This window comes from Lagopus leucura, unplaced genomic scaffold, assembly GCF_019238085.1.
Source record: "Lagopus leucura isolate 7727_CA_CO unplaced genomic scaffold, USGS_WTPT01 Super-Scaffold_100021, whole genome shotgun sequence".
Classification (NCBI taxonomy): Eukaryota; Metazoa; Chordata; class Aves; order Galliformes; family Phasianidae; genus Lagopus; species Lagopus leucura.
In genome coordinates, this window is record NW_024962274.1 from 2,933,641 (window position 1) to 2,957,727 (window position 24,087).

The 24,087-nt window shown below is 57.3% G+C and overlaps 3 protein-coding genes across 4 annotated transcripts; all 3 read right to left on the reverse strand.

Annotated features, from left to right (window-relative positions):
- Positions 1-7,475: 7,475 nt before the first annotated feature.
- LOC122184019 (TLR4 interactor with leucine rich repeats-like) lies at positions 7,476-14,406 on the reverse strand. Its single transcript, XM_042878533.1, has 3 exons — positions 14,124-14,406; positions 13,439-13,478; positions 7,476-13,158 (listed from the first exon to the last, which is right to left on the reverse strand). Exons 1-3 carry the CDS (start codon positions 14,404-14,406, stop codon positions 10,692-10,694), a joined length of 2,790 nt encoding a protein of 929 aa, XP_042734467.1. The 3' UTR covers positions 7,476-10,691.
- Positions 14,407-14,496: 90 nt separating this feature from the next.
- Positions 14,497-16,846, reverse strand: LOC122183925 (carboxypeptidase N subunit 2-like). Of its 2 annotated transcripts, none has more exons than XM_042878401.1 (2): positions 16,717-16,846; positions 14,497-16,046 (listed from the first exon to the last, which is right to left on the reverse strand). In XM_042878401.1, exons 1-2 carry the CDS (start codon positions 16,831-16,833, stop codon positions 14,685-14,687), a joined length of 1,479 nt encoding a protein of 492 aa, XP_042734335.1. In that variant the 5' UTR covers positions 16,834-16,846; the 3' UTR covers positions 14,497-14,684. The 2 variants fall into 2 exon arrangements, with proteins under 2 accessions (XP_042734335.1, XP_042734334.1); XM_042878400.1 differs by having other exon boundaries at positions 14,497-16,310.
- Positions 16,847-17,530: 684 nt separating this feature from the next.
- On the reverse strand, positions 17,531-23,768 carry LOC122183766 (leucine-rich repeat-containing protein 15-like). The gene is given in 3 exon segments (XM_042878054.1): positions 17,531-18,978; positions 18,980-20,319; positions 21,381-23,768. Coding segments are annotated over 3 exon segments (1,701 nt in total). The 5' UTR covers positions 21,385-23,768; the 3' UTR covers positions 17,531-18,621.
- Positions 23,769-24,087: the final 319 nt, after the last annotated feature.

Here is a 24,087-nt window from a genome sequence, read left to right on the forward strand (position 1 = left end):
GGGCAGGGGATGCAGGGACAGCCCCAGCAGGACTGGGTCCCCATGGCCTCTGGAAGCTGAGTTCATCCCATGCTGCATGGAGCTGCCAGCGCTGGATTGTTGCCTTTTCAGGAGCACAATGAGGTTTATCTGGAGGTGCCTCGGCCCCGGCAGGCTGCGCACATTGTGTTTGCTCAGCCAGCGGCACGGCCGGAGCGAGGCCGGGTCACTGTGTGCTGCTCCCTGCCCAGCAGCCCCCTCCTCACAGGAGGCCTTGTGCAGCGAGCGAGGGCTCCTCATCGCTCTGGAGGAGCCCACAAGCTGAGTCACCACCACCACCACCACCACCACCATCTTGCCAAGGGATGGTTTGCAGCCAGCCCCTCATGGCCAGCCACATCCCTGTCCATAGTGGCCACACGTGGGTCACCGGTGCCAGGCTGCAGATGGACGTGAGGTAACCTGCTCCTTGCCCATCCCTCCCGGCTGCCTGCAGCATTCCCATGCAGGGAGGCTGAGCACACAGCAGTGTGTTCCGCTTATCAAGAAGATCAAGAGGCGGCTTGATTACAGCCAGAAGGGCCTGGCTGCATGAGTACCATGGCAGAAATAACAGGGCAGGTACTTCAGAGCTCTTTAATCTAGCAGGGAGAAGCAAAACATGAGCTGGTTGCTGCACATCTCTCGCAGCCTGGGTGATTAGCTCCCCAAGGAGAGGCAGGAAAGCAGAATGCCCTCCCATGGGCACCGTATTCTCCTCTGAAGCATCACCTGCAGCAGTGTATTTTACCTTAAATTTTCACCTTGCTCCAAAACGCTCTATTTTATGAGCACACACCTCCTGATGTGAACACCGCTATCTTAGGGGTCAAACAGGCCCCATTGTCCCCCCACACCTGGCTGCAGGGATCTTTATCCCACTGCGCAGCAGAGCTCCAGTGTCCTGCTGGCAGAAATTTATCTGCAAATTTCCTCTCATTGAGAACAGCTGGGGGGGCTGTGGGACATGGACTGATACGAGAACTTGATTAGGGTCAGGGCAAGCAGGGTAGGGAGACGGAGGTGGCTAGCAGGGAGCAATGCTCCAGCCCTTAACCTCTCCTCGGGAGCCCGCAAATTATATCTGTTAATGGATCAGCCCCCTGGTATCCTACAAATAAGTCATCTGGCTAAGTGCGTGGCAGGCATTTGTTACATTTTCATCGCATTTAATTTATCTTGTGATGAGCGTTAACTCAACGAGTCCCAGGAACAGCAGGTAAAGAGCCACACCGGCATAGCTGGGCAGAAGACTCTGGCTGCAGAACAGTTCTGAAGAGCACAGAGAAACATTTTTTCCTGCTTCCCTATGGAAATGGATAACCCTCTATGGAATAAGGCTGGGAGCCTTTGTGTGTGAGGGACAAAACACCCCAGAGCAGTGATATAGTCCTAAACCTGAGGCTGCAAAGTCCCTTCCCAAAGCCCCATGGCTCTGTGAAGGACATGTCAGCCTCTCCTGCTGCCTCTGAGCACGCACAGAACTGTACCTTCATACCATAGCACTGCACTGGTCACCGCACCATGTCACCGCAGTGTCACCGTGCCTGCCCTGCAGGCAGTGGCCAGGAAGGCGATGCTGCCATGGGGCTGGGGCACGCCGGGCAGCTCCCTCGGTGCCAGGAGTGATTTACGCAGTGCACCCGGCAGCAGAGTCAATTAAGGTCACATTTCTGTGTCGCTAAACAACAGGCGGCTCTGGGTTCGGTCCCACTGAAAAGAAAACAAAAGCCACCCCTTGAAATGGGGTCTTTGAGGAGGTTCAAAGGAGCACAGCACAAAGGGCGGGCTTTGTGGTCACCCCTCATCCCGCGCCGCTTCCAGGGCCCTTCCCAACCAGAGACACTGCTAATGTGGCAAGTGGGAGTTTTTAATTGTCCGGCACAAACAATGCTGGCATATTTAGGCCGGCCTCATTACAGAACCATCCAAAACGCTTGAGAAGCATTCCCACCACTTAGCATAAATAGCAGAAACGCTCTTTCACAAACGGAGCAGGTCCCATCTGCTCCCAGTCCACCCTCACCTTGACTCCCAGTGGCACATCCTTGCTCACCACCACTGCTGGCCCCACTGCTGACACTATTGCTGGTCCCATTGCTTCTGCTACTCCTGGCCCCACTGCTGATCCCACTGCTGGTCTTCCTGCCGACCCACTGTTGACCCCATTGCTGGCCCCATTCTTGACCACTGCAATCCTACAGCCCAAGCAGTGCACGCAGTCTGTGCCCTCAGCCCTGCCAGTCTCCCCACAGTGCCTCCACCCTGCACACATCCCTAGGACACAGGCACGGGGGGATCCTGTTTACCTAGGGTGGGCCCTGGCAAGGAGCCCCATCAGCACACAAGGATCAAAGTGCAGTGGCTCCTGGTTGATACCTGATCCTGGAGCTGGACGGGAGCTGGGAGGCTGCCGGGTGCCTCCTGTTTGCATGGCAGTGTTCAGCTCTCCCTCTTCCCCTCTGCCTCCCTCCGCTTGGAGCCAGCACACTCCCCACGCCTCACAGTTTATTAAAAATCCGAGGTACCTTGGAAGAGACAACACAATGGTGAACTCAATACAGCTGCCTTGTATTAATGGACTGCCCCTTTTGATTTTCGAGTGGAACTTTTGGCAGAACACCAGCGTCAAAAAGGGAAAATGGCTGTAAAACTCAGCAAAAGGGGGGGATAAAAAGGGGCTTTGATCAGAAGGGCTTGAAGGTGAACGGCGGCGGTGCTGACGGTGTGCTGGGGGCGAAGCGCGGTGCTGCAGAGGGAGCAGGGCTGAGGGCTGAACGGGTTCAAAGGGCTCTGAGTGAGGAGCAGCACCGGAGGATTATTCACTTTCTATATTTTCACTCCTGCAGCACACATGGGAATCTAATTGGCCGGGACGAGAAATAGAGCCAGACAGCTTACAAGCAGGCTGGAGAAGACAGAAAAATATTTGCAGCTGCAAGCCATTAAAGGCAAACCCAGCCTCGCTCCTCCACTTTAATTACCCTTCTGTACGCTTTCCTCTGCGTACCAGTGCTAACGTCAGTTCAAAAACCTTTCTGATCTTAAAAGGCCGAGCGCAGCACCTCGCTGCTCCTAGTGCTGGGCTGAACACAGCAGCAAGGCACAGCACGACAAGGCACAGCACGGCATTCCCTGTGCCAAAGCCACTGCATGGGGTGCTCTGGGCTCCATGGGTGCCTGGCGCACTGATGCCAGCACAGCCAGAGCTGCCTGCATTGAGCAGCAAAGAGGGATTTTCTGTTCTTGAATAGCAGCGTGCTGCTCCCAGTCCCGTTGCTGCTCATTTCCCTTTCCGCCAGCAGCAGTGGCACCACAGCTGTTATTGCAGGTGCCTGCTTGTGGCTCAACACCACTCTGCTGTAACCAAGAGTGGGACTCGCTCTGCGCTGCTCCTTGTCAGTGCTGTGAGCTGACTTTGCAGCATTTTTAATCCAACTACAAACATGGGAGGGATGCAAGCTGGCTGAATGGGGCAGTTTTCCTTGGTTATTCTCAACCTTTGGTGCAACCCCTCTGCAAATGCACCAACAGGAGAAAGGGATGCTTGGGTCTGGGGAGATATTACAGTTGGGCTTAAAGCCCAACTGCATCCCTGTAGATGAGGGACACAGAGTGCAGGGATCTGCAGGAGCAGTGGAGCTCACCCGGCTAAGCCGAACTCAGCCACTTCCCGGCCCCGCTGAGCCCGGGGCTGGGGATCCAGATTGGAACCACATTGAAGCACATTTGCAACGAATTAGGCCAGCAGCCAGCAGTGCTTGCTTGGCCGTGTGTGCAGCCAATCTTTGGGGATTGTCAGCTCCTCCCAGGTTTCCACAGCGGATGTTCCCTGGCCAGAGTGCAGCTGGGCTTTGTGTGGAGCCCAGGAGGAGGGAAGTGCGGGTGGGGATGCACTGAGCTAGAGGGAGGCATGGAATGGGGGTGTCACCTCTCCCCTCAAGGTGCATCCAATGTGAAATTGCTTCTGGGGGTAGCTGAGAGCAGGGCTGCCAGGAGGTGGTGGGTCAGGGGCAGTGGGTCTGGGCACAGGACTGCTGTGGGTGTCCGAGGCAAGGAGCAGTGCTGGCAACTTGCGTGACAACCTGCCAGGAAAACTGTTCAGATCTTAATTCACATCGTGTTTGTATCGTGTTCTCTTCCAGCTTAAAGAGGGAATATGGGAACCTTGTGAGGGGTTGTGTGCTGGTTTGCTGGTTGCTTTCCTGGTCACGCACATTGCCTTAGGAAATGATGCCACAGTGACAGACACTAGTTCTAAAAATAGCTCCACCCCATTTCCATTGCCATTTTTCCTAATAACATATTCCCACTTCAATAATAATGCTTAGTGATTAGTGGTGGGTGCATATTAAACCAATGGCAGAGCAGGAAATTGGGCAGCTTCCTAAACACTGCAGCGTCACGTTCCTGCCTGCTGTGCCATGCTGTGCTGTGCCGTGCCATGCCTTGTCATACCATGCCATGCCATGCAATGCTGACAGCAGGCACATGAAGGGGACACCGCTTGCCCTGCTCAGCTCGGCCACCCCAGCCCTCAGACCAGAAGCTTTTCACCAATCCAGCCCCAGCCATGCCCAAGGGACACCCTGGGTGCAGCTGGAGCCCTGCTGCATGCACAGCCATGACATGGTGCTCAGCCACGGCTGCTTGCTGGGGGCCCCAGCAGCACTGTGGCTCTGTGATAAGGCCATGTCTGCTGTGAAATGACCTCGTGTTTCATGAGCAGGGATATTTATGAAATGACAGACAGCTGTGCTAATCTCTCTCTGGCAAGCAAGGCTCGCCCTGCTCTCTGGGGAGCATGCCAGCAGGGCAGTGCCTGGGCATAGCCAGGGCAGGCAGGCAGTGGGGGCAGCTGGCAGACTCTTCTGCTGCACTGAGGCTCAATGCCCAGACCCCAAACCCACATGCTCAGTGGCGAGGCTGCAGTACTGGGCACAGCCCCACTCTGTGATGCCCACACATTACTGCTGCACCGAGGGAATGGAGGGGGCTGCAGCCACCTGAGCAGTTCCATCTGGGGGGTCTGAGCCACCCCTGGCGTGGCACAGCCCCCGGCTCACTGCCACTCACAGCCACTCAGCAGCAGCCTTCCCAAAACGGCTCCCCTAGGGTTTTTATCACCCGCATAGTGCTGGCGAGGGGAGGGAGGCCACCACCGGGGAACATCTGGGCTCCATTGCTCATTGTCTGGCAATTAATGTCAGCGCTGAAGACAGAAGGGACGTCAGATATTAAATAAACACGACCGCACTCTGCAGACCAAAACAATCCCACCGGGGGGAAGCGCACATGCGCACGCACCAGTGCTGCTGCGGCACAGCACGACCGGACTGCTGGCTGCACACGTGTGTGCACAGCCCTGCACGCTCACAGACTCCCACACAGCTCGGGTTTCACTGCGAGTGGGGCCAGCAGGACAAAAAAAAAAAAGAAACCCTCCTTTTCCTTTCTTTTTTTTTAAACTTTGTGTTATTTTTTGTTTTCCAGCAGGCAAATTGCAGCTGCAAGTGCAGAGACCTTAGGGCTGTGCCTGTGGGGGGCTCTGTGCATCCAGCCAGTAAACGATGGGGACGGGATGGTTCCCCCAACCCACCAGGCTGCCTAAAGGCTGCTCCCATGGTGCTCCCCGCATTCTGCTCCTGCACGGATGCGGATGCGTTAGCTCAGGGTTGGACTGGTTTGGGCTCTGGGAGCTTTTGTTTCCCTGCAGAAGCCCCTTTCTCCTTTGCCCTCAGCCCCTTTTCATATGAAGGTCAATGGGCTGATGATTAAGCAGGAAAAGGGCATGAAGAATCAACCAAATTAAATCTTGTGTGCAAACAGGTGGGTGTGAAATTTCACTCAATGGACGGTGTTAGCGGGGACCCCTAGGATCCTGATTTCCCAGGGGAAGGCTGGGCAGCCTGAGGGGGATTTGCTACAAAAACCCCAGACATGGGAGAATAGAAAAAGCCTTCTCAAAAACCAATATTGACAAGGTCCCTGTGTTTGCACCCCGGCTTTCCCTGGGAGCACAATGGGAGGTGATTGTTCCGGGCGCAGCGGGGAGGGGACGCGGGGAGCTCAAAGGTGAGCAGCCCCCCCAGCCCCCCAGTCCCAGCCCCTCTGCTTAATCCCCCGCTTGCCAGAGCTTTGAAGTCGCCAGAGGTCGAATATGGGATGGAAATCACGTTAGCCGCGCTGGGTGATCACAACGCACTGTGACACAATGCTGCGTCCCTCCGGCGCCACGCACCCAGTGGGCACCAGGACGCACCAGGATCCGCAGGCACAGGCTGGGACACACTGGGACTCATTGGGACGTGGTGGCTCAGCCCACACTTATGGCACTCAGCATAGTGCCTCCAGCACCAGCACATAAGGAATGACAAGGAGCAGCCTGATAGAAGGAGGCTCATCCCTGGGATTAATTAGCCAAGGCTGCAGTGCAGAGCGATGTAAAACATGAGTCCTTTGCTGTGGTGTGGGGCACCGGGGCCGTCCCGCAGCGCTGCACATCTTGTAGGCATTAGCGTCACGTCATAGCAGCCTGCACAGAAGGATGTGGGGTTTATGGGGTTGTAAAGTGCCTTGTTCCTGGTGTAGGAGTGGCACTGCTGTGTAGAAACGCTCTCTTGGTGAATGAGGCTCAGGGAGGAAACAAGGGGCTTGGAGGTTCTGCTGTCACTCATAGGACGGCATGTTTGTAGTTGTCCTTTTGCACCCCAGCACATGACACTCAGCATTGCATCGCTATTGCCTGTTCGAGGTCAGAAGAAAGATGGGGAAGGTGATTTTGTGGTGCAACAGAAATGTTTAACCACAGATTCAGAGAGCTGAACTGGTTGTGTCATGGAGTCTTCTTCCCATGTAGCCGGTGTCTCACGACATGAAATATCAGCGTGGCACATGGAAAATAACCTAGCATAGTTCTGATACAGCTGTATGGGATCAACATGCTTAGAGATCTCCGTCAGACCCAAACACTGCCCTTCAGTCTGTCATTCCCACGATTATTCAATAGAAGTGAACCTGTTGCCTCCAACTCTTTGCCTTCAGTGGAATGGCTTTCCAAATGGAGAACCACACCACCAGGAGATGTCCGGGAAGGCATTTCCCACTGCAGTCCCAACAAGCCTCCTTATGAGAAGACGTTGGTGCATGGTGCAGAATGCTCCCCAGCTGCAGCTCCTGAGCATCTGTGGATCAGAGCCACCATGGCTCTCCTTGCCTGGGGCTGGTGAGGTGGGCACCCATCCCACTGCATGGCATGGCGTGGCATGACGTAGCATGGCACAGCACAGCATGACATGGCATGGCACAGCACAGCCGTTGCACAGCCACATTCTGCATGGTTTTTCCCTTCCAAGCAGCTTCTGAGAACGCATCTGCTGTGCCCCTATCCTGCACCGGAGCTGAAGATCTAAATAAAGAACTTTTGTCTTTTTATTAAGCATTTTAGGAAACGTGACTATTACATTCATATTATATTTCCCTGTTTTGTACAAACACGTTGAAGTCAGCACTAAGAGGATTACGTTTATGGCGCACCAATCTCTGCCCAAATGGGCTGACTAAAAAAACTCTTGTTAAACAGTATTTTCTCTAATGCCTGTTGCTTTTCTTCCCTGCCACAGTGCTCCGACATCCATGCAGGCTCCCTAAATCCACCCTCCTCGTGAGCTTTCAGATCAGGACTCTTCCTCCCTCCACCCCCTCCGGATCCTTTAATACAGCTGAAGATGAACATTAGCGCTTGGTTCAACTGCACTGGAAAGGGAAAGGGCAGATTCATCAAAATCTTTATACCTCCATAGAAAAATGTAGCCTTTTGCCTTTCCTCGAGTGAATGCCTTTTCTAGAGGGTATTCATTAGGGCTTGGGTCTGTTTTTGCAGACAGCTCCACAGATGTTGACATTTTTTTTCTTTGCTGGGTTAAGACGCCTTCTATAGGCTTTCATTCTTCATTTGTTACTTCTTTATTATCGGGGGGGGAGAAAGGGGGAGGCTACCCTTTTTTTTTTTCCTTCTTCCTTTCTTCCCAAGGAGTTGACTCTGCTCTCTGAAGAGAGCAGTGCTGGCAGCCTCATTATGCTCCTGGCCCTTTCTCAGTGCTGCAGGGCCATTGTGGTGAGCAGCAGGTAGCGGTGGCACCGCAGGGTCAGTGCTGCTTTGTGTGCCCACAATGGGAAGAGTCGGGCGCACGGCCGTACCTGGGCTCCTGTGCCCAGGTGCTGGGGAAGGGTTTGGTGGAGAACCATTGCCCAGCATAGGGGAGGAAATAACGCTGGAATAAAATAAAGGAGGGAATGATGTGTTGGGACTGCTGGGTATGGCTGGGTATGTCACCCTGTGGTGACACCACTGCCTGCAAACTGAGCTGGGAGGTGCCTGCATCACAGTTCCCCAAGGAAGCACGCTGTGTTTCTGGAGATATTTGCCCCAAAATATTGCCAGGAGGGATGCAAGCATCGGTAAAGGCATCATAGTCCAAGTGGCACTTCAGGGCTGGAACTAAGGAGCACAGAGGTAATGGTCCCAGCCACTCACAGATGGGCTCATTGTGTCGCTGTGCATTATCTTGGGGAAAAGAATAGCTCCAGCTCTGAGAGCCTCCTGCCCCTTCCCACACTGTCCCAAATGACAGCCGCAGGTCTGCAGAGCTGCATGGGGCAGCAGCGATCTTTATCCAGCCACGCAGCAGAGCCCCAGCGTCCTGCTGGCAGAAATTTGTCTGCAAATTCCCCCACATTGAAAGCAGCCTCAGACACGGGCCGGGGCGAGGACTTGATTAGGGCTGGGGCAGGCAGCGTGGGGAGCAGTGCTCCAGCCCTTAACCTCTCCTTGGGAGCCCACGGAGCTGATGCTGTCACTGCTTCTGGGGCTCTGTAAGAGCACAGCAGCTTAGCTCTGGTCGCGCTGGAGCAGAGCTGTGAGCATTGGGGTTTACAGCCCAGAAAATCCGGGCTCCAAAGGGCTCACCCCCATGGGGGAAGGAGGCGTTCCGCCCTGCCCAGGGCCACTTTTATGCCATTGTGCCTTTTCAGCGTTGCATTAAGGCGGCCAAAGAAGGGGGATTTTTAATGGTTCCGCGGGAACAAAGCGGGAACATTGGGCCCAACTTCATTACAGAATCATCTGAAACGCTTGAGGAGTGTTTCCCACTAATTATCATAAATAGCCGAAAAAAATCTTTCACTCCCAAAGCAGGTTCCATCTGCCCCGCCGTGTTTTCTCACCTCCACTTCAAACAGCGCGGCTGTGCCCCCGCACAAAGGGGAGACCCCATCCCTGCTCCCCTCACACACGGGCACTCTGAGGAAATACAAACAGGCCGCAGATTAACATCACTCCTTTGCACCTTAAACAAACAGGCAGCTTCCGCCCCTCCGGGAGAGCCTCAAGAAGATGTGCTGAGCTCGCCGTGCCCCAAGCGCACACACAGCTCCTGTGCCCAGCCATCAGAGGTGCCAGGGAAGGCACGGTCCTGCTGGGATGTTACAGGGCACAGGAGGGTGGCTGTAGGGGTGCTGCTGTCAGACCCACGGACCTGTGGGCAAACACCTCCGGCTTGACCCCATCTTCATGGATAACGATAATTAATAGGGGAGCAGACATGCCTTGTGTCTCCGAAGACCTTTTAAGATGTGATTATGTTGTGCTAATCTCACCTCCAAGCACTTCCATGTTTAGGCTGCACCAGGCCATTAAATATCGCCAAACCCAAGGAGCCCCCCTGCCATCTTGAGCAGCCGGCCCTGCTTTCAAACCCTCTAAATCAAGCACAGAGCAGAGCCCATATGGGCTGCCAGGAAATACGCTCCCTTCCCTCATCTGCGTCTCATTAGCACAGTGCCAGGCTCCAGGGCTGCACGCTCTGTCCTGTGCAGATGTGCTGCCCCGCACTTGCCTCCTGTATTTCACAGCCGTCGTCGGGACTTCAAGGAGCAGCTGAGGAGCAGTAACACTGCACAGGCTCAGCAAAGCGGATATCCAAGTCCCTAGTGCACAGCCACAGGTATGTGCCCTAATGCAAAGCGCCAGCCCCTGCTTTGCTCTGGCACAGTGTCAGCAAGAAGCTGCCCCGGGGTCTGGAAAACAAGATTTACAATTGCTTCTCCATTTTTTCACCAGGCTGCTGCCTGCAGGACAGTGTGCAGTCCTGTTGCTGCCCCATCCTCTGACCACTCGCACCAGCTGGTTACCCTGTGCTGCTGGTGGGCACTGAAGTGACAGTGAGGACAGCCCTGGCATGAAAACATCGCGTTGGTTGTGTGCAGTAGAGCTGCTGGGGAGGCTTTAATATTTGTGAGGATGAAACTGAGAGTGCAGGGAAGAGGTCAGAGCGTTGTGTACCACTGTTGGCACGTCCCATGGAGCTGGGCAGAGAAGCAGTTGGGATGCCTCGCACCACACAGGCACCTGCCAGCAATGGAGAGATTCAGCAGGATCCCTACCGGCCTCCAGCCCGTGCCCTGAGGTGTGCACCCCGTGGCAGACCCATGGAGGGCCCCAGCTGGCCCTGGAGCGGGGTCTGCAGTACCTCGGTGCGATGTCTTCTGGTCCTGGCGGTCCCGGACGGCCATGGACAAGTTGTGGCAGCCACTGCCTGTGTCGGGATGCCACCTAGTGTCGCTTGGCAGAAGAAGGTGTCACCGGGCCGTGACACCGTGCTCATTCCCCAGTCTCACAGCATCTCCAGGTGCCGCCTGGGCGGGAATCTAAAACCTCTTGGATCCTGCGATGCCCGCCCCTGGGGGACTGTACCACTGCGATGCGCCTCTGCAGCCCGGCCTGGGTGTGTGGCATCCAGCACTTGGACACTCAGCAGCCTCACTGGTGGCACTGGGGGATCGTGGCCTTGGGCAGCACTGTAGAGGAGAAGGGTGAGCTTCACCCCCAGCAGCATTGCACACACCTGCAGCACCAGCACTGCCAGCCCAAGGGCAAGGGAGATGCGGCAGTGCCGTGGGTTGGCCCACAGGGAGAAATCTCTATGGTGGTGCCCATCTGGAGCCATGGATGGGGAGACTGGCTGGGGACTTATGTGGCCTTGCAGCGGAGGAACATTGGATGCTGGTCTCTCTGTGAGTGCTGGAAGAGCAGGAGGCACTTGCTTTGTGATTGCTGTCCACATGGTGGTTGGAATTGGTGAGGTGGTGGGAACTAGAGTGGATAGTGCACGCTCTGGGTTGGTGACGGAGATCTTGGGCAACACTACTGGTGATGGGGAGATTATAGACATCTTGGGTAGCGTGGATGGTAATGAGGAAATCATGGAGGTCTTGGGAAGCCCAGTTGATGATGAGATGGTAATGGAGATTTTGGGCAGCGCAGATGGTGATGGGGCAGTAATGGAAGTCTTAGGCAGCACAGCTGGTGATGGAGTGGTAGTGGAAATTTTGGACAGCGTTGTTGGTGATGGGGTGGTGATAGAGATCTCAGGCAGCACAGATGGTGATGGGGTGGTGATGGAGGCTTTGTACAGTGATGGAGCAGTGGTAGAAATCTTGAGCAGTGTGGTTGATGGTGATATGGTGATGGAGGCTTTTGAGAGCATGGTTGGTGAAGGAGCAGTGATGAAGCTCTCTGTTGGCGTGGTTGGCAACATGAAGGAGGTGGCCATAGGCAATGGCATGGTTGGCAGTGCCATAATGGGAAAGGCCACTGATGACAGTATAGCCTGTGCTGCAGTGGGCACGTCTTCAGCTGGCAGCAAGGGTGGCATCCCTTGTGATGATGTGGAGGTGAGAAGTAGGGATGGGATGAAAGAAACCGAAGGAGGCAGAGTAGCTGGGCAAATTAGCTGGTTTTCCCTCAGTGATATCACTGCTTGCCCTGCCAGGTGAGGTGGAGTCTTACAGGACACTTGGGAGGACAGTTTAACTTTCTCACTGTTGCCCTGGATCCAGCTGTGCAGGTAACAGAGATTACAGTCACAACTCCATGGGTTTCCACTCAGATACAGTGAGCTGAGCCTCTTCAGGGGGTCCAAGAGTCCTCGGGGGATACACTCTAGTTGGTTCATTCGGAGATTGAGAGTTTTCAGATTTGGGAGAGGAGCAAAGACCTCATCATCCAGAGCAGAGAGCTGGTTTGTGTCCAGCTGGAGGTCCGAGAGCTTGTTGAGCCCAGTGAAGACCCCCCTTGGCAGGGCTGCTAGCTGGTTGTGGGACAAGATGAGTTTGCCAAGAGATGTGAGGTTGACAAAGATGCCATTGGGAAGTGTGGCTAAACTGTTCCTGCCCAGGTCCAGCTCCCAGAGGTGTGGCATGGTGTCAAAAAGGCAGCAGGGGAGCTGTGTAATCTGGTTTGAACCTAGAGTCAGCAGCTTCAGTCTGTTTAAACCAAAGAAGCTCTGGGGTGGGAGAACCCTGATGAGGTTGTTGTCCAGGAGGAGTTTTTCCAGGTAGGTCAGGTTCCTCAGGAGAGTAGGTGGCAGCACTCTGAGCCTGTTCCTCTGCAGGCTGAGCTCCAGCAGCCCCCGCTGAGCATCCAGCAGCCCCTCTGGCAGGTCCTGCAGCTCGTTCTCATACAGCCGGAGGACTTGCAGCTGGGGCAGTTTGCTGAAGACATCTCCAGGCAGAATGGTGATCCTGTTTCTAGCCAGATCCAAAAATGTTAGATTGGCAAGAGAATCAAAAATACCTTCTGGAAGAGAAGGAATCGCATTGATGTGCAGGGACAGCTCTCCCAAATTCCCCAGCCCTTCAAAGAGGCCTTTGGGGATGCGTCTGATGTGGCTGTCTCTCAGCTCCAGCCTCTGCAAGTTTGGAAGGTTCTGGAAAGTGCCCAGAGCTAGTTCTTCTAAGGAGGCACCAGAGATCTCCAAATCCCTCAGTTTCTCCAAACCATCAAAGGCCCCAGATTCAACTGTCTTGATATTGTTGTTAATGAATAAAATCTTGGTCAGGTTGGGCATGTACCTGAAGGCGCCTTTCCTTATGGCAGTGATGCTGGTTTGCACAAAGATCATCTCAGAAATGAAGGACTTTGCGATCTTTGGGATCTCCTTGACATCATTTTTGGACCCTCTGTAGATCTCCTGGTAATCTTTGGGCATTTCATATGGATCTGCACCCAGGGTTTGACTTTGGCATTTGTGGGGATGGAAGCAGAGGAAGAAAAGGAAAAGGAAATGCTGCTTCATTGTCCTGGAAAAAGGGTTCCAAAAGTTGGTTATGAAGAACAACAAAATGCGAGTCCACAGTTCATGAGCTGTTCACACTGTCGTTCAGCAATCAGCAACCCTTCTATTCACGTATCACAGCAATAGAAGGAAGAGACCAACGCTTAGCAGGGCAATAGCTCACCCACACAACAGCAGCAAACACTTGCAAAGCTTCAGAGATCAGAAGTGGTCCCAGGATCACAGGGAAATAGATCCCAGAACCGCCCCTCCCAGCACATTTTCAAGCATTTCACGTCACTTACCTGAGTGCTCCCACACAAGTCCAGCTGTCAGCACGCTGCGCTGTGCAGGGAGTGAGGCACAGGACAAAGGGTCCCATCACCTGGGGGGATCTCCTTATCCGTGGCCAGGCACGGGGCCTGGCTTTGGGGCTGCCGGGGGAGATAACGCCCAGCACAGTGCGGGGAGCAGCCCAGGCACCCCAGCGAGGATGCAGCCTGCTCCCAGGCGTTATCTGCCTGCACCACTTGGCCATTCACATCCAGGGAAAGCCAAACTTCTCTAGACCGGCAAGGTTTTCCTTCCTCAAGAAGCAGCTGATGTAGCTTAACGGCACTGCTCCAAAGCCTTTTGTTTCACCAATAGAAACGATGAGAGCTGTGGCCCTGCCGGGCAGATACGCACACAGCCAGCACTGGGTGTCCTGGCAGCTGGCCGTGGGCTGGTGTTGGCCGGGAGCACAAAGAGGGGCCCTGCTGGGGACACCTAGGGCTGCTGGCAGGTGTGGGGGAGCTCGTGGAGGAAATGCCCTGTTTGATTCGGGGAATTGCTTGAAATGACAAGCAACGAAATGCTTCCTAGGACGAACTGCAGTTAAACATTTCCTTTTTTGTTTTCGCTTGCTCTTATTTATGTTCAGCTAGTGCTTCTCCTGGCTCTGTTTCCAGGCAAATGGCAAAGCACACCGCGTTCTCCTACGCGTCTCACCGCGTTCCAGTGCCGACCCCGTGAGGCTCGCGCTCCACGCACGGTTCCAGGACCGGGACGAGAGCAGCCTGCACAGCCGGGCGGGCGTCGCCGCCCCCAGGCCGTCCCCTCGCTGCCGGTGCCCGGATCGGCCCGTCGGCCACGAGGTGGAGCCGCAGCACCGCACGGCACGGTACGGCCGCAGCGCCGTCGGGGCGAAGGGCTCAGCTGGGACCGGGCACCCGGCCGCCGCCGGCAGCAGCACCCGGCAGCAGCGCCCGCGTGTGTTTAGGCAGCGGGACATCGGGGCACCCAGGCACGTCCCCACGCGATCGCAGTCGCTTTACGTGCGTCTTTCCACCCTCTCTTGTGGGAAATGGCTGCACACGGGTAATTAATATCTACTTTTTAATGATACTTGAAATACACGAGGAGTGCGTGGCTGGGCTGGGCGAATAAATACCGGCAGTCCCGCTCCTGAGACTGGTGACCACGGTGGGGACATCAGAGCAGAACACGTCGTCATTCCCCAGGCTGAAATTGCTGCACCAACCCGCTGAGCACGAAGCAGAGTGCCGTGCCCTAGGGCGCAGCAGGGACACCAGGTGACACATCCTTCTCTCCATCCCGCACCGTGACCAGGATGCTGACCCGCAGCGTGCCGCAGGAGGAGCGCAGCACCCAGTCACCCTGGTACTCAGGCCCCAGCCGTGCTGTCTCCCCAGGAGGAGGAGGAGGAAGGCGAAGGCTGAGCTGCTGGCAGCTCGTGGCATTGCAGGATATATGCAGGGTGCCCTCGGGGTCGCTGTAGATGCACTGCCCTGGTGTGCCCTCCCCAGGCGTCTGGTCCCGGCCCTGGTGGTGAGCACACACCTGCGGCCGGAGGGTCACCTCCAGGAGGGGCCGTCCCATGAGGGCAGCAGGGCCGGTGCAGGAGGCTTGCAGGTGGATTAGGGGCTCGGCAAACACCTGCAGCCAGCTCAGCAGGTAGGCGAGGCGGCAGTCACACACCCAGGGGTTGCTCTCCAGCCCCACGCGTACCAGCTCCTCGTTGGTATCGAAGAAGCCCGTGGGCAGGTGGGACAGGCGGTTGTGCTCCAGTCCCAGTGATGTCAGGCGGGGCAGCTCATCCAGCAGCCCAGCAGGCAGCATGGAGAGGTTGTTGCGGCCCAGCTGCAGTGCTGTCAGCTCTGCCAGCCCATGGAAGGCCTCAGCAGGAAGGTGGGACAGGGCGTTGTGCTCCAGCGCCAGGCTCTGCAACGCCGATAGGTTGGCAAAGAGGCCCCTGGGCAGCGTCTGCAGGTGGTTGCGGGCCAGCGAGAGGTGCAGGAGGTACGGGGTGCCCTGGAGGAGGGCAGCAGGCAGCTGGGCCAGGCGGTTCCCCTCCAGACTGAGGGAGGTGAGGTTGGTGAGGCCAGAGAAGGTGGCAGCGGCCAGGCTGCCCAGAGCGTTGTGTTGTAGCTGCAGCCGCCGCAACCCCGCCAGCCCAGTAAAGGCACCAGGTGGCAGCTCCACCAGCAGGTTGCCATCCAGGTGCAGCTCAGCCAGCTGGGTTAGTGTTACAAAGGCACGGGGTGGCAGCCGTGCCAGCATGTTGTTGCTCAACTTCAGGACGTGCAGAGCAGTGAGAGGGGCCAGTAGTCCCTCAGGCAGCTCAGCCAGCATGTTCTGCGAGAGGTCCAAGGCCTGGAGATGTTGCAGGGGGTGGAAGATGTCATGGGGCAGTGCCTCAATCCTGTTTCCCTGCAGGCGCAGGTCCTGCAGGCTGCCCACAGAGGTGAAGAGCTCCGGGTGCAGAGAGCAGAAGGCATTGGAGCTGAGGGACAGCAGGGTGAGGCTGGGCAGCCCCTTCAGCAACTCTGGGCTGATGGATGGCAGCGGGTTTCCGGACAGCTCCAGCTCAGCCAGGCCGGGCAGCCCGCGGAAGGCACCAGGCTCCAGCTCCTGGATGTTATTGTTGATGAACACCAGTTTGGTGAGGGCAGTGCTGGGGCCCAGCACACCGCTCCGGATGTGGCTCAGGGCCGTCTCCACAAAGAAGAGCTGTGTGGCATTGCCAGGCAGGCCCGCTGGGATCTCCCTCATCCTCTCCTCTGAGCAGAAGACGCTGGCACGGCCATAGCACTGGCAGGGCAGGGGGCAGGGCGAGGGCAGCCCCCAGACCAGCAGGGCCCCCAGTCCCAGCACGGCAGGGAGCAGCTCGCTGCACTGCAGGAGGAGCGTGGCCTCAGCCCCTGCTGCAGGGCGGCTGGGCCCGCTGCGCTCGGCTGAGTGGTAGTGTTCCTAATTGCTCATCCAACACTTCCTTTTGAAATAACGTTCTGGAGCCTGAGCTCCTGCTAAGGGCACATGCCTGCACACGTGCAAGGGCTGAGCTGGAACACCCCATGGTGCTGTGCTCATGGTGAGCAGCACAGTGCTGCGATGGGGACCCTGCCACACCACGGTGACATCCACATGGAGATGCCTGCAGCTGGGGGGGTTCTGGCCTTATGGCAGTGCTGCAGGGCAGTGTTGGGCCCAGCCTTCCCTCCCAACACCCGACGTGGTTCCAGCACTCCCTACCTGCCCCACACCCCTGTCCTCAGTCCCACAGCCTACAGCTGCCACTTACCAAGAGCGGCATCACAGGGGCCACCACCGCAGGGAGCACACAGCCTGTTGCGAGGAGTGAAACTCTCCAAGAAGGGAAGATGTGTCCTGGGGCGGATGTGGAGGCAGCTGACAACATGTTCCTGCTGGGGTGGAGCTGCCCCTTTCCGCTTATCAGCAACAACAACCCGTGTCCTTGGAGCACTCCAAAAAACAGCCCAGCCCCTGGGAGCAGAGGTGAATCCACATGGGGTGCAAGGGCAGCAGCCACAGGCAGGCATCCCAGTGCGGAATCACAGCCATGGCCCCAGCCATGCCCTGGGGTTGTGGCTCTGGGTCCACACCAAACACAGTGTGCCTGCACGCAGCAGCCCAACAGGAGTGTCCTTGGGTTCTATTGGTCTCATTGAGACATGAGACTGGCAAGAGTTCCTTGCCCAGGAGAGAGGACCAGCACAGAGAGGAAGAAGAGCAACACCCTAGTGAAGGGGAACACCTCAGGGCCATTGTGCTATGGTTCAGAGGGCAGGGCCATTAGTGAAGGCACCCTTGGAAGACCTGCTCTGTGCAGCATTGTGTCAGGAAGCTTGCCAAGGTCTCAATGAGTCCTCCAAGATCTGTCATGCTGCAGTGGAATGGCTAAGCCCTCCCTCACCCCAGCCCAGCTGGGCTGTGCAGCCATGATACTCTCACCCTGTCCCAGCAGCCTGCATGGGCTTATTCTTATCACTATTCACATCACTAAATCACTTGAGAGAGGCAATAATTGAAAGCTCCTCTCCCTGCTGGCTTGTACCAATGGTGCCTCTCACCACAGAGAAGCAGACAAACAGCTCTTGGATTTGGACAACCGTGCTTTAATGGTCACAGAGCAGTACCGAACGGCCCCGAGGCACAGTCCTGTTTGCAGCTGTCGTGCAGGTCTCAGCCCAGAAGAGCATCCATCCCATCACATACACACAACTGCATTGTTGCTTGTGCCAGCACTGGCTCCTGGAGCACCACAAGCAGCACCATGCATTGAGACTCTTGTCCCATAGTGCCATACCCCATATGGCCCAGTGCCACACATGGAGCTGTGCCTGTGCCTTGCTGGCTGGAGAAGGCACAGTAGCTGCTGGGGCAGTGCAGTCCCATCTTCCCATAGCTGGACCTCAGGGCTTTGCCCGCCTGCCCTGTGCCAGCAGCAGCATTCAGGCTGGGAGCAGGCAACAGGAGCAGGCACAGAGCGGGCACTCTCAGGGCTGGGAATAGGGAGAGGAGAGGGTGCAGCTGTTCTGGGCAGGGCTGCAGTTGGTGGATGCCCAGGGCACACGTAGTCCCATAGTGCTGTTGGCATGGGAAACACAGGCATGTGAGGACAAGGACTCTGCTGGAGGCAGAGGAAGATGCTCCACTCTTGCCACGCTGCCAGTAGGCAGGGAGGGCAGCGTGGACGCGGCCAAGTCACTGGGGTGTGCCACCACGGAGCACACCAGGCTCCGAGCCAAGCAGAGGCAGCCCAGCCCTGCAGGGCTAAGCTGCAAAGGCACACACAGCCCTGCTTGGGATGAGGCTGTGTGCTTAGATCCTGGCCCCATGTGATGGCTTCACACCTCAGCACAGGCTGTGGCTGAGGGCATGGGGCTGGGGGCAACTCAAGGAAATGATGTGAGGTGAGGGAGGGGGAGTCCCAATGCTCTGTGGCCAGGCTGCTGCTCCCTGCTCTGCTACTTGGCACCCTGTACTCTGGCTCCTGGCCCCAGGAAAGGATTGAGTACAGAGGCAGGAGGGGCTGGGGACAGGGGAGCCAAGAGGGCATCCATAGTTGACACCCTGCTTGCAGAGCAGGGGCACGGTGAAGCAGAGCAGCACAGGAGACTTGGCACATGGTGTGATGCTGTCCATCCAGCTCTGGGTCACTACTGACCCCGGGGCTCATGGGGGATCAGGCTTCATTGGGTGCTTTCATCCTCATCAGCACCACATGGCTCTTCTTTCTACAGCCGTACACCACCAGTGCCACGAGGGCACAGAGCAGGGCCACGCACACCAGCACGATGACGGCCCCAACCACCGCGCTCTGCGTGCGTGTCAGCCCCCACCACCCTCTGCCTTCCTCCTCCTCTTCCTCCTCCCGAGACACAGGGGTGGCCGGCAGTGTGGTGGGGGACCCCGACGGCAATGCTTCCTGGGAGGGGCGGGCAGGCAGCGGGCTGCTGGGCCGGGCAGTGGGTAGCTGGTCCTGCTGCAGCTCGGCAATGGGTGTTCCCCGCAGCGGGGCCGGCTGGGCGCACACGGGGGGGGGTCTCACCCACCTTGCTGGGGTTCGCCTCCAGCCAAGCACGCAGGGGCAGGATGGCCTGATCACAACGCCACGAGTTGTTGTGCAGCTTCACCTCCCGCACGGCGGACAGCGGGGAGAAGATGCCTGCAGGCAGGCTCTCCAAAGTGTTGGCGTGCAGCTGGATGTGCTGCAGCCTCGGAGTGGCAGCGAAGAGGCCGCGGGGCAGCGTCTGCAGGCGGTTGTTCTGCAGGGAGATGTTCTGCAGCTTGGGCATTCCCCCCAGCACCCCAGCATCCAGCCGGCGCAGGGCGTTGGAGTGCAGCGAGAGCTCCAGCAGCTCACCCAGCCCACGGAAAGCCCCCGGAGCCAGCAATCGGAGCTGGTTCTTGCTGAGCACCAGGAGTTGCAGCTGGGTGAGATTGCTGAAGACGGCGGCGGGGAGAGCGGCCAGCTCGTTCTCATAGAGCCACAGCTCCCGCAGGTTGGGCATGGGGCCGAAGGCGGCCGGGGAGATGTCGTGCAGGCGGTTGACGTGCAGGGTGATCTTGGAGAGGGCACGCAGCGGCAGGAAGATGCCGGCGGGCAGGGCAGTGAGGAGGTTGTTGGAGAGGTAGAGCTTCTGCAGGTTCCCGTTGTGCACGAAGAGCTCCGGGGACAGCATCTCCAGCTGGTTCTGGTGCAGGCCCAGCTCCTGCAGCTCGGGCAGTGCATCAAAGGCGCCTGCTGGGATGTGCCGCAGCCGGTTCTCATAGAGCCGCAGCACCTGCAGCTGGGGCAGCCGCTCAAAGGCGCGGGGCGGCAGGCGGTCGAGGTTGTTGCGGGCCAGGTTGAGCTTGGTGAGGCTGGCGAGCTGGTCGAACAGCCCCTCCGTCAGCTCCCGGAGATTGTTCCCGTGCAGCTGCAGCTCCTTCAGGTTGCTCAGGTGAGCGAAGTGGTCGGGCTCCACGCGGAGCAGCTGGTTGCTGGAGAGGAGCAGCGACTCCAGCTTGCCCAGGGGCTGAAAGACCTGCACCGGGAGCTCCTGCAGCTTGTTGCTGGCCAGGCTGAGGTAGCGCAGGTCGGGCAGGTGCTGGAAGGCGTCGGGGCTGACGTGCCGCAGGTCGTTCTTCTCGATGCGCAGCCCGATGAGCAGGGAGGCGTTGCCGAAGGATGCCTCGCCCAGCTCGGTGATGCGCGTGTTGACGATCTGCAGGGTCACCGCATTGGCGGGGATGGGGCTGGGGACAGCGGTGATGCCGGCGCCCGAGCACTCCACCTGGGCAGTGCGGACGCACTGGCACTGCTCCGGGCACTGCCCGCGGACCGGGTGGAAGCCCAGCAGCAGCAGCAGCAGCCACCAACCTCCCTGCTCCATGGGGCCTGCAGAGAAAAGAAAGTAGGAGGCTCACCGCCGACCTCGGGATGGGTGCTGCCTTCCCAGGGCTGGACACACTCCTCCCCAGGAGTTCTGGGCCAGGCAGGGCAGAGCCGGCTGCGGCGTCTCGCTGTCACACCACAGCTATTAGTGGCATCCCTGGCGTGCCCCGCTCCTCCAGCAGCTGGGAGCGTGGTTTCCTGTTTTGCAGTGAGCTTGGTGAGCTGGTCCTGGTGCTGCTAGCCTGCCAGCATCCCCAAAAGGTGGAGAGCCCCAAACCAGCAGTCACCAGCACCAGAAGAGCCCAGGGCTGCCACAGGAGCTACTGGAGGAAAAGTGCTTTGCTATGCCATCATCTATCTGCACACACCAAGGACTTTCTCCCCTCCATCCTGCTCTGGAAGCCCACCCATGGATACAGCAGCAGTCTGTGCCTGGCTGGCAGCTCCCAGTGGCACATGGCAGGAGGAAACCTGCGCTTCCCAGGCACAAAGCAGGGCTCAGCCGGGCACGGCTGGGAGCTCACAGAGTGCAGGGAAGCGCCTGTTGCTGGAGGGGAGGGAGGAGCCCTCTGCAACCAGCACGGCTTATGGCTCACATATGGAAACAATCTGCATCCCAGAACAGTTTTGTTTATAGCAGGCAGCTTATAAACTCCACCAAATGCTTTGCACATCAAAAGCACAGCTCATGTCACTCCCTGTAAGTGAGCTCGTGGAGCATCCAACTGGAGGGCAGTTCAGGAAAGACAGCTGAAAGCAATTTACCTCCCTTTCTCTTTTAAGGGACAAAAGCTTGCAGACCAAGGGGTTGAACACCCAACCCCTCAGCCCCCCTAAATTTCTGCCCCTCCTTTCACATTCTTTATGGGTTATCATTTAAGAAACTTTGCCCCCCTAACTCAGTTTGTTGAACCCTTGTAGGATAAATACCTCCAACTCACCAAAAGGTGCTCAGTGTGCACACCAGCCAGCCATGCTCCCACCCCGCGGTGATGTTCTGGGGGCTCCCGGGGGCCTGAGGACCGAGTTGGGGATGGAGAGATTACAGCAGAAGGGAGACTTACCCATGTCCTGCAGCAGTGAGCGCTGAGCGAGCACAGCTCCGTGCTGGCAGGAGTGCCGAGTGCGGTTCACGCTTCCCCTCCCAGTATATAACCCGTCCAAATCAATGAATCAGCACAGGGGCAGCGGCGGGGTTACGGAAATCACTGCAGCAGAGCGGCTTCCAGCTCGCACTTCCTCAGCAAACAGCGTGATTGACTGGGAGATGGAGTGGCTGGAGTTTCTTGCTTGTGAACCCTCTCGATTGAAGACAAGCAGTCAGCCCTGAGAACACGCTGTGCACGTCAGCCAGCATGCTGCGTGCGGCTCAGCCCTGCAGCCCCCAGCACACAGCCAGGGATCGTGACTCCTTGGAGCACCAGCCCTACTCTTCCTTTGGCCCCACCACCAGCCTGGTTGCCCCATGCCCACCTCTCCCAGGCAGCCTGGTCCAGCAGCAGCCACAAGCAGAGGTTTAGGAGATACGACCATGGGAAAACCAACACATATGGAGCCTTGTTCTGAGCCAGCAGCAGCCCTGTGCTAACCACGGGGCAGCGGGACTTCCCAGCTGCCTCTAGTCCCGTCTCAGCCCACCCACATTTCCGCAGCAGCTCAGGTCCCAGACACCCTAATGAGCTGCCTGAGATGGGAACAGCACAGTGTTGCCTCTGAACACACTCCTTAGCACAGCACGGGTGCTGGGTGCAGCATCACTTGTTCTCTGCCACTCTGTGCAGCGTGCCACGCTGGCAGGGCTGGTGGCACGCAGGGGAAGGGGACCCTGCAGGCTGCAAAGATGGAGAGGGCAGTTTGCAGCTTGACTTGGACCATGAGAAGAGCGTGGGAGCGAGACCTTTCCAGCAGCTACTGCCACATCACATCCAGAGGGTGTTCCCAGGGGGATGAGCTTGGGGTCTGGCTGCTGTGGGACGTTTTGGGGAGTGCGGGTCCCCTCCATGCCAGGGAACACCCAGCCACAATCTACCCTCACAGCATCCTCTGCTGCTTGGCTGCCCATGCCCAGGAGAAAAGCTGGGATGGAAAACAGGCATTTTGAAAACACTGTCCACAACTGCTTTACTTCACATGCTGTTGATGCAGCAGTTTTTCCCAATGATGCCATTCCCAAAATAGACTCCCTGCTTCCATGAGTGATGCACTGGGAGGTCAGGCAGCGGCTGGGAACTGCCCTGCACCCTGGTACTGAGTGGGACTGGCCAGCCCTTATCACCCCTTGTCTGCCAGATCTGGCTGCCCACTGCCAGCACTGCTGGGCTGCTGCCCACTCTGAGTCACCCTCCAGGCACACGGCTTTCAGTGAGGCACATAGAAATCAAAACCCGGTGTGGCTGGAAAAGCACCACTCCTGACCCGGGCCGACAGAGGAATGTCACACTCAGCATCTTCCAAGCAGCGTGGTCCCAGCAGGGGCAGATGCAGCACATGGGACTGGGGCAGAATGTGACTGCACCCCCCAAACCGTTTTGGCAGGAAGGGTGCTGCAGGGCATGGTGCACAGGGACCAGCCCTAGGGCATTCCTGCAGGGACAGCATGGGCAGGGGCTGGCGTCACTGTGCACTCCCTGACTACAGGCAAGGGAGAGGAGCAGAGACAGGAAGGGAAGGGGCACTCGCACCCTGGCACCCCCAAGTCCCAGTGATGTGGTGTCACCATGTTTTGCCTCACGGTCCAGAACTGGGACAGTCCCGGCTGCATCCGTGCTGGCCCCATCCCAACACATTCACACAGCTGGGGTAGCAAAGCTGGGCGGCTCTGAATCACCAAGGGACTCGAGACAGCTTGGAAAAACACAAATCACTGCTAAACTTAGCAGCTTGTGGGCTTGGCTGGAGGAGAGCATTACTCATCTCCCTACCAGCTGAGTGCACCGCGCTCACCCACACAGCACTGGCAGCCCCACCACTTTGCCCCCCCAGTCCTGGGGTCCCCCTGGGCTGCAGAGGGATGCAGGGATGTGCTTCTGACAAGCAGAACTCATAGGAACCTCCTTCTCTGAGGTGCATTTGGTGGAGGGAGTGGACACCCTCACACTCCCTGCTCTCTACAGTGCAGGTCTGGGACAACCCCAGGTATTTTTGACTCCTGCAAACTGCCCTCCCTGCTCTGAGAAGCACCCATTTCTCACAGGGGCTTGGAGTGGGGCCAAACCCAGCTGTGTGAAGGAAGGGTGAGCAGGGTGGAGAGAAGCAGAGATCATAGAATCATAGAACTATTTGAGTTAGAAAGGATTCTTAAGTGCCATCTGGTTCAGCCCCCTGCACTGAACAGGGACTCTTACAGCTCCATCAGGTGCTCAGAGCCCCGTCCAGCCTGACCTTGGGTGTCTCCATGGTTGGGGCACCCACCGCCTTTTTGGGCAACCTGTGCCAGTGCCTCACCACCCTTAGTGTGAACAGCTTCTTCCTTACATCTAGTCTAAACCTCCCCTCCTTTAGTTTGAAACCATTTCCTCTTGTCCTATTCAGACAGCAGCCCTGCTAACTGTGCATCATGCCAGGAGGGATGTTCTCTTGAGGCAGAGAACTGCAGGTCCTCAACGCACAGGAGCAGGTTGATATAAAGGAGCAGGAGAAGAGCAGTGGGGATGAAGAATATTTCTGCAGACTGAGATTTTTTTGGGTGCAAGGTGGAAGAAATTGGGCATTAGAGCTGTTGCCTGAAAACAGAGTTTTTGAAAAGCCATCAAGAACAGGAGGTGCTGGCAC

What these genes read in the sequence shown, in the direction of transcription:
- LOC122184019 (XM_042878533.1), bottom strand. Translation starts at nt 14,406, where the DNA reads ATGTCCCGCTGCCTAAACACACGCGGGCGCTGCTGCCGGGTGCTGCTG. An exon ending in GGGGTCGGCACTGGAACGCG is followed by an intron (nt 13,479 to 14,123) that starts GTGAGACGCGTA and finishes CTCCCTGCACAG; the next exon opens with CGCAGCGTGCTGACAGCTGG. An exon ending in ACTTGTGTGGGAGCACTCAG is followed by an intron (nt 13,159 to 13,438) that starts GTAAGTGACGTG and finishes CCCTTTTTCCAG; the next exon opens with GACAATGAAGCAGCATTTCC.
- LOC122183925 (XM_042878400.1), bottom strand. Translation starts at nt 16,833, where the DNA reads ATGTTGTCAGCTGCCTCCACATCCGCCCCAGGACACATCTTCCCTTCT. An exon ending in CCCCTGTGATGCCGCTCTTG is followed by an intron (nt 16,311 to 16,716) that starts GTAAGTGGCAGC and finishes CTCCTCCTGCAG; the next exon opens with TGCAGCGAGCTGCTCCCTGC.